Source organism: Polypterus senegalus, chromosome 13, assembly GCF_016835505.1.
Source record: "Polypterus senegalus isolate Bchr_013 chromosome 13, ASM1683550v1, whole genome shotgun sequence".
Lineage (NCBI taxonomy): Eukaryota > Metazoa > Chordata > Cladistia > Polypteriformes > Polypteridae > Polypterus > Polypterus senegalus.
In genome coordinates, this window is record NC_053166.1 from 142,940,630 (window position 1) to 142,954,837 (window position 14,208).

At 40.5% G+C, this 14,208-nt stretch overlaps 1 protein-coding gene across 1 annotated transcript in view; it reads left to right on the top strand.

The window, feature by feature from the left end:
* The first annotated feature begins 473 nt into the window (after nucleotides 1-473).
* Nucleotides 474-14,208, top strand: part of LOC120542192 (myosin-16) — a 67,477-nt gene continuing 53,742 nt past the window's right edge. The window contains exons 1-7 of the mRNA XM_039774467.1: nucleotides 474-750; nucleotides 2,217-2,360; nucleotides 4,925-5,081; nucleotides 7,993-8,020; nucleotides 9,740-9,842; nucleotides 10,831-10,923; nucleotides 12,678-12,741. Of these exons, the coding sequence (XP_039630401.1) occupies nucleotides 541-750; nucleotides 2,217-2,360; nucleotides 4,925-5,081; nucleotides 7,993-8,020; nucleotides 9,740-9,842; nucleotides 10,831-10,923; nucleotides 12,678-12,741 (799 nt within the window). The 5' untranslated portion in view covers nucleotides 474-540. The remainder of the gene's footprint in view (nucleotides 751-2,216; nucleotides 2,361-4,924; nucleotides 5,082-7,992; nucleotides 8,021-9,739; nucleotides 9,843-10,830; nucleotides 10,924-12,677; nucleotides 12,742-14,208) is intronic.

The following is a 14,208-nucleotide window of genomic DNA, read 5'->3' on the forward strand; positions in this document are numbered from 1 at the left end:
GAATACAATGGCCTCCTAGACATAACTAGATGAGACTGCCAATACAGCCTAAGTGTTGAGGCTTTAGACTGTGTAGAACATGGCTGCTGGTTCAGTTGCCAACACTGAGGAACCTGACCTGCACGGCTCACAGTGTTCAACTAAACAAACAGATGGACTTGTGTGAAATCCTGTAAAGCACCTTGAGATGGGGCTTAGCACAGAAAGGTGCCATATAAAGGAAAAGCCTGCTTACATTGGCATTGACAGCACCCTGTCCACTGACTGACTCCTACATCTACCTGACCGGCTCTCCGCTACACTGAATTGGATAAAGCTGGACAGACAACTGGACTTATTAACAAATTAAGTAAAACAAGTCTTGTAATATCTCATCCTCTGATTTATGACATTCTAACATTTCGCTTTCAGCTGCTCTACTAGTACATACTCATGTGTGCATCCTTATAAATTCTTCTTGTTTTTTTCTCTCCATTCACAGTCTCTATCCGTACCTTCTTTCTTACTGGTCCTGTTGTTTTGGGATAACCATCAGCCAGAATGCCTGGTGCTTATAAAGGTGAATGTGGGGATGATGTGGACCCCATGGTGTTCCTGGCACCTTCGGAGAAGGAAAAGCTCGATGCTATAAACAAGCCATATGACATCAAGAAGTCTTGCTGGGTGAAGGATGACAAGGAGGCCTTTATTGCAGCCGAGATTCAGTCTGAGAAAGGTGACCAAGTCACTGTGAAGACTGTCAAAAATACGGTAAGCTGTTATTTTGGACTTGGGTCACTCAGAATGGCATGAGGAGTACTTTTAATATACAGAGGTTTGATTTTAATGCATAATTGTTTAAATGTGCGAGAAAGAGATTGCTATCCTGTTATCATGGGAATTCAGCCATTGCTACTAAACTGACACAAAAGTTAGCCTTTTAGTTTACTTACAATTATTTACTAAGGGGTTTATTGTATTTAGGAAATAAAACATAGATGTTTAAATGGAGGGCGTCACGGTGGCGCAGTGGGCAGCGCTTCTGCCTCGCAGTTAGGAGACCTGAGTTTGCTTCCCGTGTCCTCCCTGCATGGAGTTTGCATGTTCTCCCCTGTTCTCCTCCGGGTACTCCGGTTTCCTCCCACAGTCCAAAGACATGCAGGATAGTTGCATTGGTGCTTCTAAAATTGTCCCTAGTGTGTGCTTGGTGTGTGCTTGGTGTGTGTATGTGTGTGCGCTCCCTCTGGTGGTCTGGTGCCCTGCCTGGGGTTTGTTTCTTGCCTTGTGCCCTGTGTTGACTGGGATTGGCTCCAGCATGACCCCTGTAACCCTGTAGTTAGGATCTAGCGGGTTGGATAATGGATGGATGGATGGATATTAAAATGGATGAAGTATTTCTTTGTTTCTGACTAAAATGGGGGCCATATGGGGTTGCAATGGATGGTACTGCTGTTTTATCTCAGCCTCAGGGTTCAAATCCCAGCACAGATCTGCTTTTTATGGAGTTGGAATGATCCCTTGCCATCCACAAATGAACATGTTAGTAGGATAGGTCATCCTAAATGGGCCCAGTAAAAGCAAGCGTCCACTATGGTGGACTAGCATTCAGGTTTGGTTTCTGCCTTGTGCCCAAATATTGCCAGGAGAGGTTAACACTTTAATTTAGTTACTGCAAAAATGCATCTATTAGTCATTTACTATTATGTACCAAAAACCTCAACATACACGTCTCTGGGTATTCATAAGACTTCACAAAGTATCAGTAAAGTGGTTATTCATGTCTAACAACACGTCACTTTGGAGTGGTCTGAGGCGGCTTAACTGAGACACATTTCCTTTGATATTCCATGTTTAGTATTAGACCTGTGACTCCTTCATATTAACGAGTCATTTTACCAGCATGTCAATATGCCGCACTGCACATAAATGAATAACCGATCTACTGATGTTTTATAAGTGTTATGAAGACCAAAAGAAGCCATTGCTATGGTCTTGTTACTTTACATATGAGTAAATGAGTAATAGATGCATTTTAGCAGTACCTAAACTGAAGTGTTACCCAGTAGACGTTCCAGGTCCTCTCAGTGTTGTAATGGAAGAAGCAGGTTTGGTAAATGAATGATCGGAATTTAACTTCCTTAATTTAAACAATCCACAGTTATTATTTATGAAAGATGAACATGTTTGCATGCCCCTAACATAACTTCAGTGTTAACGTTGTTATTTCTCTCTGGCAGACCCTCACCATTAAGAAGGATGATATTCAGCAAATGAACCCACCAAAGTTCTACCAAGCTACTGACATGGCTAACCTGACCTTCCTCAATGAGGCTAGCGTCTTGGAAAATCTGCGCTCACGATACGTGAACATGAGAATTTATGTAAGTCCACAGTGGTCATTGACTTTGATTAAGTGTACTGTTACGGCTCACCCTTAAACATGTCTTCCGACACTCTGGCGACACCGCAAGCTCTAGTTACTGGGTAAAATCGCTCACTTTTTAATCAGACACGTTTTTGTCCTAAATGTTAGCAAATTTAAACAAACACCAAATCTCTTAATGCTCAGTTATTGGGTCTCTCAAGTCCCAGGCTGCTGCACATTTAGATTTTTGAGGCTAAGGTTTGCTTTGTGACTTTACTCATTTGTTGTCAGAACATGTTGTCATACTCAATTCTTCTTTAACTCCTCTGGCCTCCTAATTTCTTTTTGACTTCACTGTTTCCCCTCATCCTCTAAAAATCATGTTAACAATATCATCAGCCATCTTGTCTTTGTACACTCGGCCAAGACGTCCACACTCATGAACGTATTATATTCGAAGTGGATAGCGTGAACAGTGCAATCAGGTACAATCAGATCTTATTGTGAGAGTGGCTGAGATGTAAAAATGTTTTCTTTAAAGGTTGGGCGATAGCAAGGGTCAATGCACCGAGGGCTGTTTACATCTTTTTACCAAAGCCAAATCACTTGCCCGAATTGTAAGTCAAAATGAACAAAATTCAAAACCACAATTGTTTTCCTAATAAATTATGTTAAGTTTTTCGAGTTCTTGTCTTTTGCAAGTCTGTTCTTTAAAGGTCTTTAAGTTTACATTTACAATATATTTGCTTAGCAGATGCTTTTATCCAAAGTAACTGACAAAAGGTTTAGTTACCCTTCACTGTGACTATCCATGTTTTGTATCAGAAACATCAAATCATCACACGTTGAAAGGTACCGGAAGCACATGAACACCGATTCTAACAACAAGAAGAAAGTGCCTATGACAACTATCTCCAAAATGGCAGAGATAAAATACAACACAATAACATCACTGTAGTAATGAGAAAATATTTACAGAATGAAAATAAAAATGAACAATCAGAAAACAAAAGCAGAATGATGTTTAATATGATCATAATATGGAATGGCTCTTTTTTACCAGAGTTAGTGAACTCTTACAGATAAACAGGATGTGCAGTTATCGCTAGGATTCAAAAAGCTTGTAAGTCCCAAAAACACTTCCAAAAATGCAAACTAGAGGGGTTTTCCTGTCAAACCCTGGGTAGATATGAGGGCAAACGCAAGAGGTTCATAAAATGAAAAGTTGTGTTCTCCCAAAACGCTCTGTTACATTGTGAAGCACCGAAGAGCACAAAAAGCATAATGGAGATAAATACAGAAAATCACAATAAGTGTAAGCAAAAAAAAAAAAACCAAAACCCACACACGCGCACACAAGTAAAGCCACCGCTCCATAGTGCATCTGCATGAACTGCCAGAACTGTGGAAGACCCTCTGGATTTAATAATAATAATAATAATACATTTTATTTGAAAGCGCCTTTCAAAACACTCAAGGACACTGTACACAGTAAAAAATAATAATAAAAGTAAGAAAATAAAAAGCAGGCAAAAGAGCAGGTAATTTACAAGATCACAAAAACATAAAACAGTTCCAAGATAGGAAAATGGAGAAAGTTATGTGGGATAAGCTATTTTGAATAGGTGAGTTTTTAATCTAGACTTAAAAAGAGAGAAAGAAGTGATGTTTCTTATTTCAGGAGGTAGGGAATTCCAAAGTCGAGGAGCAGAGCAACTGAAAGCCCTGTTCCCCATAGTGGCAAGAATAGGGCAGACGACAGTTTATGGTGGTGACTGGCAGGTGGCGCCACCTCTTGTGGGATCTCCCATAAAATACACGCAAACAGTCATAGAAAACAGAGCAGGCAATAAACACAAGTAACATTAACATACCTCAACAACTCATTAAACAAAACTTTGAATAATGGCCAAGGGGGAAAACCTGGCTGAGATATAACAGGTGAAGATCCATTGTCGACTGGACTGGGCTGGTAATGAGAGGGCCCAGACTAAAAACGATAAAACCCCCTGAAGTGAAGACGTGCAATGAAAAGCTGTGTGGGTGAGACATCATTGGAAGTGCTGACAAATCGACACATGGATGTAAGCATTCAATCGTGTAAATCAAAAGATGTCATTCTACTGTATACAACATCATTTATTTTTAAAGTACATCTCCATATAAAAGATGTAGCTCAAAGAGCTTTACAAAATGATAAAGAAAAAAAAAAGAACAAGAAAAGAACAAACTAGAAATAGACAAAAAGATGAATTAAAACATTACATACCAATACAACGCGTTTCATTGTGATTACTGCCCAAAGCACTTCACGTTCAAAGTAGACAAGAGTGTATCTGTGCCAGCTGAGCATGCGCTGGTAAGCTTACTGATGTCATCAAATGCCAAGCCGGGTGGAGATTTGAGTTCACAAGGCCAGATCCTCAATCATGCAGCCGCACTTCCAACAGCATGGCTGCTGTGTCCTCCTTGTTCTGCAAAACAAGCTTTATTGTGTTGTAGTTTAATCGGCATTTTGATTCATGATACTGATACAATGGAGATGCAGCTGCTCTTTAACTACTTCCTTTATTTTTTTAGACTTATTCCGGATTGTTTTGTGTTACCATCAACCCCTATAAGTGGCTGGCAATCTATGGTTCCAGAGTAGCGCAAATGTACAAGGGGAAGAAAAGGAATGAGATGCCTCCCCATCTGTTCTCCATTTCTGACAATGCCTACCATGACATGATGATGGGTAAGTTCCAGAAATGCCCGCTTTGTTATAATGCATGTTTGCAAATTAAGAAAAGAATCTGAGATTCTAGCAGTTCATTGTATGTACTCAGATAATAATGTTAAGTCAAAATGGTTATACACTGCTCTCCTTTGCAAAAGCTGGTTTAGGAAACAATGCCTACCGTGATGATGAAGTTTGTTTACAGGGAATCCATGAGGTCTGGATCTGTTATTGTCCAGGCTCTTGGATGACTTTGAGGGCTGCTTAGGCCTGTAGCTAAAGTCGAGTTGGCATGCACTCTTAAAAATGAAGATGCCAGGGAGGCTCTGCCACAGAGGAACCATCATTGGTTCACAAAAGACCCATCCACATCAAGGTTCCAGAAAGATTCAAAACAGGAAGCACTCAGTAAACAGCCATGAGTAGATGGTAACAAATTTGCGAAATACCAGTGGGTTCTGATTTTAGGAGGACTCTTGCTGCATACAATCACACAGGCAGTAAGTTCATTTACTGTCCTTCAGCCTACCATACATTAAAAATGTAATTTTTTTTCTACAAATTAGGAATTTTTCCAAAGCAAAAAGAACCAACTTCATATGCAAAGAGCCCTTCCCAGAATGAAATGGTGCTTTGTCAAGGAAAGATCCTGTGAGGCATCACACAACCCAAAAAAAAGCACCGTAAAGTGCCATTAAAGAACCAGCATGTGGCATCCTAATGTTTCTCCACACCAGAATACAGTGTTAGAAGCTCTAAAACATGAAAACAAATTAACCAAAATATTTGATAAGCTAAGCAAATTGAAAGCACTCCTACCTGGCATATCCGGTGGGGTCTCATCCCACTTTCTGACCCCATGCAAAGCCTCTCTCCCTCAGCCTTCTGGCTTCTTATTCTGCCTACCAGGGGTCACTCACCCAAATCCCCTTTTGACTTGAAGCATCAGGAGATGCCTTCAAATTGCCTCCTGGCCAAGCGTCGGAATTACCGTCAAGGTCAGGATAGACGTCTACTGCACCTGTCATTTGGTGGCCCCCCAAGACCACTGCACACCTGAGCACAAGCCTGTAAGGCCGCATTCAGTCTGTCTGCTCTCTGTTTTGTACACCATAAAGGATTTATCTTTAGGATCACGACCAGATCAAACTTCCCTAAGTTAATCTTTACAAATTTCAGAATTTTTGCGATTATACTGGATTAAAGATTTAAGAATATTTTTTCAATATAAAAATTCAGCCAGCAATCAGTCAAAAAGTCAATACATTAACACTGCACTAAATTCAATTCAGCTTCCAATAATCTCCCTAAAAGTGACATTTTGTAATCGCGCTTGTTCGTTTTGCAAACTTGTTCCTCACACAAGAGCAGTTATATTTCTGAACATGCGAGTAAGAATTTCTGTGCCCTCTACCACTGTTAATAGTAAAATAACTCAGCAGTGTACTTCATCTTTCAATTTCACATCTGCCTGTCGCTCCAATCTGTACCATCATCCAAGCATTCTAGAGTTGTTTTTTTATTAAGTTCCTTTACTATATTAAGGTATGGGGCAGCACAGTGGCACAGTGGTAAGGCTAGACCCTCAACAACAACAACAACATTTATTTATATAGCACATTTTCATACAAACAGTAGCTCAAAGTGCTTTACATATTAAAGAATAGGAAAATGAAAGACACAATTATAAAACAAAATAAATCAACATTAATTAACATCGAATAAGAGTAAGGTTCAATGGCCAGGGGGGACAGAAAAAACAAAAAAAACTCCAGACGGCTGGAGAAAAAATAAAATCTTTAGGGATTCCAGACCATGAGACCACCCAGTCCCCCTCACAACAAGGAGATCAGGGCTCAAGTTTTAGATGCCCCCTATGTGGCGTTTGCATGTTGTGCCAATGTCCATGTGGGTTTCCTCCCACAGGTTAGGTGGATTGCCATTGGTACACTGGCCCCTGATGTGTGTGTGCTCACCCTGTGATGGGCTGGCACCTTGCCATGGGGTTGTTCTTGCTTTGTGCCCGATGCTTGCGCCTGCTTCCTTATCACCCTACTTAGGATAAAGCTAGTTTAGAAAATGGATGGATGGATATTAACTTATTAGATCTTTTAAAATAGTGTTTGCAGGGTTTTGAATTTAATATCTCTCTATTATATAAAAAACTCCTGGGATAAGATGAGACTTTTTAGCATAGGACGAGATGTGACTTTTTCAGAGAGACACTTTCAAGTCCCACGAGACAAGACTTTGTGCCATGAGATTTAACCAGAAATAAAAGACAAAGAGTAGATGACAAAGTAGAACGCTGTAAAGAGGTTCAAAAACGTTGGCATGATACACATGCAGAGCAGGTTAGAGATAATGAAAGTACTAAAATTTGAAAGTCTCAAAAAAATGACAGTAAAGAATGCATTAGCACAAACAAACGGAAATTATTACGGGGTGAAGTAACGGAACAATGAAAAGAGATTGAATATATTGTTCAGATTTAAACGTTAAGTCAGAGACTTGTAGATCGTCTAATTCGTGTTGCCATCAGGCAAAAGTTGTGTTTCTTCTTAATGAAGAGGCCTATCCGTGAGAAATAAAAGATTTGCTGTTTGGTGAAAGTGAAATCCACATACAAGAGCAGCAGAAACCTGAAGTTGCTGGCGCATAGCACAGGATGGGGGATTGGCGAGCAAAGCTAGTATTTTATAATAAAATATATGACATTTAATTGACAGCCATTCAAAGTTCTTTTTTTAGTTTTCCTCCTGGTCATATCTAGAAATCACCATAGCTGCTACAAAACTAATGGGTCAGGCATGTCCATCCATCCATCCAGCTTCAGTCCTTTTCTGGGTCATCAGGAGAGTGTAATATTGCTCAACATATCACTTTTAAAAGGAACATTATGTAATCATATTTTCTTCTGCCTTCACAGAGCATGAAAACCAGTCTATGCTGATCACGTAAGTATTTTTAAAGCAATCAATACTAATTCATATTTATATTGCCTGCAAGATTAAAACTCCTTGTAGCAAAGCATAAAGGGTAAAAAAGAGTGAAGGCTAAAAGAGAGGAGCTGCTACTTCCAGCTGCCCTCAAGCAAACAATAATAAAAGCATACTTAGGGTGGCACGCTGGCGCAGTTTGCATGTTCTACTATGGATGCTCTGGTTTCTCTGACAGACAAAACAACATGCAGTTAAGTCAACCTGGTGTAGCTAAATGTGTGAGTGTGTTCGTCCTGCAATGGACTGGAGGGTGCCCTGTTCAGGGATTGTTCCTGCCTTGTGCCCAGTGCTTGCTGGGATAGGCTTCACCAGCCCTGCTCAGAATAAGTGGGTCTTAAAGATGGATGGACTCACTTTCTGAATTGCCTTTATCCAATACAAGGCTGCAGCATTCTTGAGTGCAAGGATGGAATCACCTCTGGGTGGAATGGTAGTCCATTGCTGGGCACACTTACATACAGCGCCAACTTAGGTTTTATACTAATAAGCAGTATATGCTGCATACAGCAGTTCAGAAAATGAAGCACAGAATGCTGTGAGCGGCAAGAATTGTAGCATAAAAGGCTTATCAGTAACTGAGGTTTATTAATATCAGCCTGTGCTCTTCTTAGCCGGGGACATCAATTAACCAAAAAAGGTCATCACATCATTACAAACAACTTAACATTTACTACTCTTCTTGTTTACATCTATTATTTTCATAAGCCTTCAACAAAGAGTGATATCATAGAGAACTTGTAATTTGCTGCTTGAGTAATTGCCCTATACTCAATTTAATTTCCTTAAAGATCTTGGTCTATATTTTTCAGTTCCCATCTGCCACTCTGTATCACTCTATGGCATTATAATTTATTCAGTTTGGAGTTTTTTTTATACTTTGTTCTTGAACTAACTGTGCTTCCTGTCTAAGACAGGTTGAAATCTATGCAATTAATGCAGACCTCAGTGTTAACGTTTGCAGTGCACCATGAAATGTGCATGTCTGTTATATGCCATTTAATATGGGATTTGTAAAATCAGTGTTAATGTTTGTGTTCCGTCATCTGTTGGAATGACAAATGCAATGCATATGTCTCTGTCATATACTATTCGGTATGGGATTCATAAAAACAGTGTTATTGTTTGTGATGCACCATCTGTTGGAATGACAAATGGAATGCATATGTCTCTGTCATATACTATTCGGTATGGGATTTGTAAAAGCAGTGTTAATGTTTGTGATGTACTATCAGTTGGAATGACAAATACAATGCATATGTCTCTGTCTAATGCTATTCGGTATGGATTTGTAAAAGCAGTGTTAATGTTTGTGATGTACTATCTGTTGGAATGACAAATGGAATGCATATGTCTCTGTCATATACTATTCGGTATGGGATTTGTAAAAGCAGTGTTAATGTTTGTGATGCACCATCTGTTGGAATGATAGATGCAATGACTTTTTTTACTAAAAATGTTTGTGATGTGCCATCTGGACGACACACTTATTCTGTTATTAAGGTGCATACTGTATTATGAATACAAGCTGTTTTCAGGCTCACTGATTAATATAAACTACTCAAATATCTAAGTAACAAATTAACAACGTTGACATGTTGGCCATTGTTGGATGCTGAAAGTTCTACTTTTTGGTATTTTGTGGTAGCATGTAATGTATTATCTTATCATTCCCAGTGGAGAATCTGGTGCTGGCAAAACTGAGAATACGAAAAAGGTCATTCAATACTTTGCCAATGTTGGTGCAGTAGGAGGTGGAAAGCAGGCTCCTGATTCTAAGGTATGCTACCTTTTCAGAATGTTAACGGACACACCAAATGCTTTTATACTGTATACTTTTTAGAGCTGTCTTGAACTTTAGTCAAGGTTCAAAAAGAAGGAAATTTGGGAAAGAATTCTGTCCTAACATCCATCCATCTTCTAAGCCACTTATCCAATTCAATGTAGAGGAGACACCAACATTAAATTCCATATTAATGCAGTAATCATTAGACGTTATTTTCTGCTATTTTGGCTTTTCTTCTTTCAGAAATATATTTAATATTTTGTATATTAATAAAGCTGACCCTCAGTTAATGTTTGCAAGGTTTCTGATAACTGGTATATGGTAATGTTCTTCATCTCAAACAATATATAACTGGCAGCATGTCTTCTCCATGAAACTTTGAGGCCAATTTTGAGTAGCTGATTGAGCAGAACAACACTTCAAATGTTATTAAAACTGCCTCAAAAGTGTTTGATTGCACACACACACACACACACACACATTGCCTGTAGTTTGTGTATTCTCCCACAGCTGCACACCTTTTGTTCTTTTTTGGTACTCAAGTAAACGCATGTTAGGTTGACTGGTAATTCTAAAGTGGTCCTGTATGAGTGTGTGTGTGTGTGTGTGTAGAAATGGAGTGGAACCCCAGCCTATTGTACGTCAGTTTCCTGCACTGAGCCTGATACTTCCAGAGGAAGCCTCACATCCTTGTGGCTCTTTAATGTAATCAGCAGGCTGGGAGAATGATGGAAAGATTTTCGGGCTCAGTTTACCCAGGAACTGTGCGTTAGAAATGTGCTCCAAACTCTAAACTGGCCCGGTGTGAGTGAATGGATGAGTGGGCACCATGACAGACTGCTGTCTGCCATGCCCCTTAACTATATTTTTAATAGTCACAGTAGTAGTACATGTCATAGTCATGTGTAAAGAATGAAGTGCAATATTTTGAATACAGCTGATAATTAGGAAATATTACAAATTCTACTTTTACCTTCAACAGGGATCCCTGGAAGATCAAATCATTCAGGCTAATCCTGTCCTGGAGGCTTTTGGAAATGCCAAAACAACAAGGAATAACAATTCCTCTCGATTTGTAAGTAATACATGCTTTTTTTTCCTGGTTTATTTTAAATGATATAAACTAAGACAGAATAAGATAGCACATACCTCTGCACATAAGATACATGTGGCACTGTTTGTAGCATCCACCTGGATGATGTGACGGCAGCCATTATTGCACCAGTACACTAACCACACATTAGCTGTTAGGTGGTGAAATGGCGACAGAGACAGGGGATGAGACTTAGCCTGGAAATTGAGATACACCCTACTCTTTACAAGGGATGGCACCATTTTTACAGCACAGTGTCCTCATCACTGCATTAGGGCTTTAGGGTCCACATTCAGACCACAGGGTAAGCGCCCCCTGCTGGCTTCACCAACACAGCAGCAGCCCAAGCATCTCCTAAGTGGTCTTCCAGAGTGGTGGCACTGAGGTTAAGGATCTGCACTGGTATCCTGAAGGTTGCCAGTTTGAATCCCCGTCACTGCCAAAAGAGATCCTACTCTACTGAGCCCTTGAGCAAGGCCGTTAACCTTCAATTGCTCCAGGGGTGCTGTACAATGGCTGACTCTGCGCTCTGACCCCAAGGGGTATGTGAAAAACCAAGTAATTTCCTTCGGGATTAATAAAGTTTAAGAAAGTACTGGTCAGGCTCACAAATGCTTAGCTTCAGGTGGGTGACCTCTTCTGAAGTGCAGGTGGTATGGCTGCTGGATTCAAGTTAGTAGCACTAGCATTGCAGACAAAGAGAATAACGGGATTCAACCACATGAGGATTTCATCTTCCTTTTACACTTAGGATGTTGTAAAACATCCAGGAGGATGTAGGTGGCCAGTTTCCTTGTCCCCAGAAGTGTGATCTTCAGTGTTATAACACTTATTATCTTCAAGAGTGTTGTTGTAAACAGTATAAAGTCCCAAAGAAATGTTAGATGTGGACTGACAGACTAGCAAACCCTCCATTTTAGGTGTACAAACAGTGCTACCATCAAGGCCTGTTACAGTTTGGCATTCAACTGAGATTTTCTAAAAAAATATTTCTATGCATTGTATATTTGTTTATAGAACTGGTAGATTTTGAAATCCCAGCTATCATTACACTTAGCCTTGCATAGGAGGATTAAAATGAAAAAGAATAAAAGTGCAGAGCTTTCAAAACATACAGTATATTACATTTAGTACTTGAATGAAAGCTCACTATCATAACTGCACAGCATTTAGGATTCCAGCTACCTAAAACATTGCATTCAAGACCTTGTATATGATGTTGGCAACATTCTCTCCCAGTAATATTTAAAATATGATTTAAATTAATTTATCCTATGATCCCATAAAAGGGATTTTTCTGTGAGAGCACAGATATCACAGACAGACCAGAACATCGCATACGATATACAAAACTACACCTAATAGTCACACATATTTTCATACACAACATCCATCCATCCATCCATCCCACCATATCCTAACTACAGGGGTCTGCCGGAGCCAATCCCAGCCAACACAGGGCACAAGGCAGGAAACAAACCCCGGGCAGGGCACACACACACACACACACACACACCAGGGACAATTTAGGATCGCCAACGCACCTAACCTGCATGTCATTGGACTGTGGGGGGAAACACACACAGACACGGGGAGAACAAGCAAACTCCACGCAGGGAGGACCCGGGAAGCGAACCCGGATCTCCTAACTGTGAGGCACCGTGCTGCCCCTCATACACAACAACTGACTGTAATTGTTCCAGACTTTACTGAGATGATTTATTTGTCTTTTCTAGGGTAAATTCATCCGAATCCACTTTGGCCCCACCGCTAAGCTGGCTGGTGCTGATATTGAGAGCTGTAAGTAAACCCGTCTTTCCAAGTACATAAGTTTAGCACAGCTCATCCAAAGTAAGGCTCACGTAGTCTAACAAAGTGACAGAGAGAGCCTGAGACACTCACACATATCTAAACCAGAGCACCAGGGCAAAGCCACTGAACAAGTTATTAGGATCACCCATATATCTAATCAGCCAATCATAAGGCAGCAGTGCAGTGCATAAAATCAGGTCAGGAGCTTCAGTTCATGTTCTCATCAAACACCAGAATGAGGAAAAAATGTGACCCCAGTGATTTCAACCATGGCACAACTGTTGGTGCCAGATGAGCCAGTTTGAGTACATCTGTAACTGCTGATCTCCTGGGATTTAAATGCACAGCAATTAACAAAAAAAACATACTGAAAGCAGCAGGTCTGTGGATGGAAATGCCTTGTTGATGACAGAGGCCAGAGGGGGAGAATGGTGGAAACTCAGATGACCACTCAGTACAACTGCGTTGAGCAGACAAGCATCTCAGATGTCGATGTCGAACCAGAGGTGGATGGGCAACAGCAGAAGGCCACATTGGGTTCCACTCCTGTCAGCCAAGACCAGAAAACTGAGGCTGCAGTAGGTACAGGCTCAACAAAACTGGACAGGTGAAGACCAGAAAAATCGATGAGTTTGATGAAGCTCAATTTCTGCTGAGGCACACAGATGGTGAGGTCAGAATTTGGCATCAAAACCATGAATCCATGAACCCAACCTGCCTTGTGTGAACAGTTCAGACTGGTGGTGATGGTTGAAAGGCGTGGGGAATGTTATCGTGGCACACTTTGGGTCTATTATTACCAATTAATACGGCCCTTTGGAGTATTGTTGCTGGCCAGGTGCCCCCTGCATGGCCCCAATTTACTCATCTTCTAATGATAATGCACCATGTCACAAAGTCATCTCAAAGTGGCATAATGAACTTGACAATGAGTTCAGTGCCCTTCCGTGCCCATCCAAGTTTCCGGTCTGAATCCAATACAACCCCTTTGAGATGTGATAGAGTGGAAGATTCACGGTATGAATGTGCAGCTGACAAACCTGCAGAAACTGCATAATGAAATCATGTTGTCATGGACCAGAATCTGAAAAGAATGCTCCCATCATGATGTGGAATCCACGCCATGAAGAACCAAGGCTGTTCTGAGAGCAGGAGGCCTTACCCAGTACTAGTGTAGTGGTCCTAAGAATTTGCCCAATGAGTGTAAATGAAGCAAACATACCAATTATAACAAAACGTGGCTAGTTTAGAAATCAAAGATAGCTAGCTGGAACTTTGACCTACCATGCCACCCCGTTAATACACTGGATAGTTTCATTGTTACTACTAGATTGTCTTAAAAATGATGTATTAGTGCATGAAAATAGTGACAGCTTCCATTTCCACCAGGACCACCTTTGGAGCCCCATTATATATAGTGGGATAGAAATAGAAAATGAAAAGTAGAATGAAGGA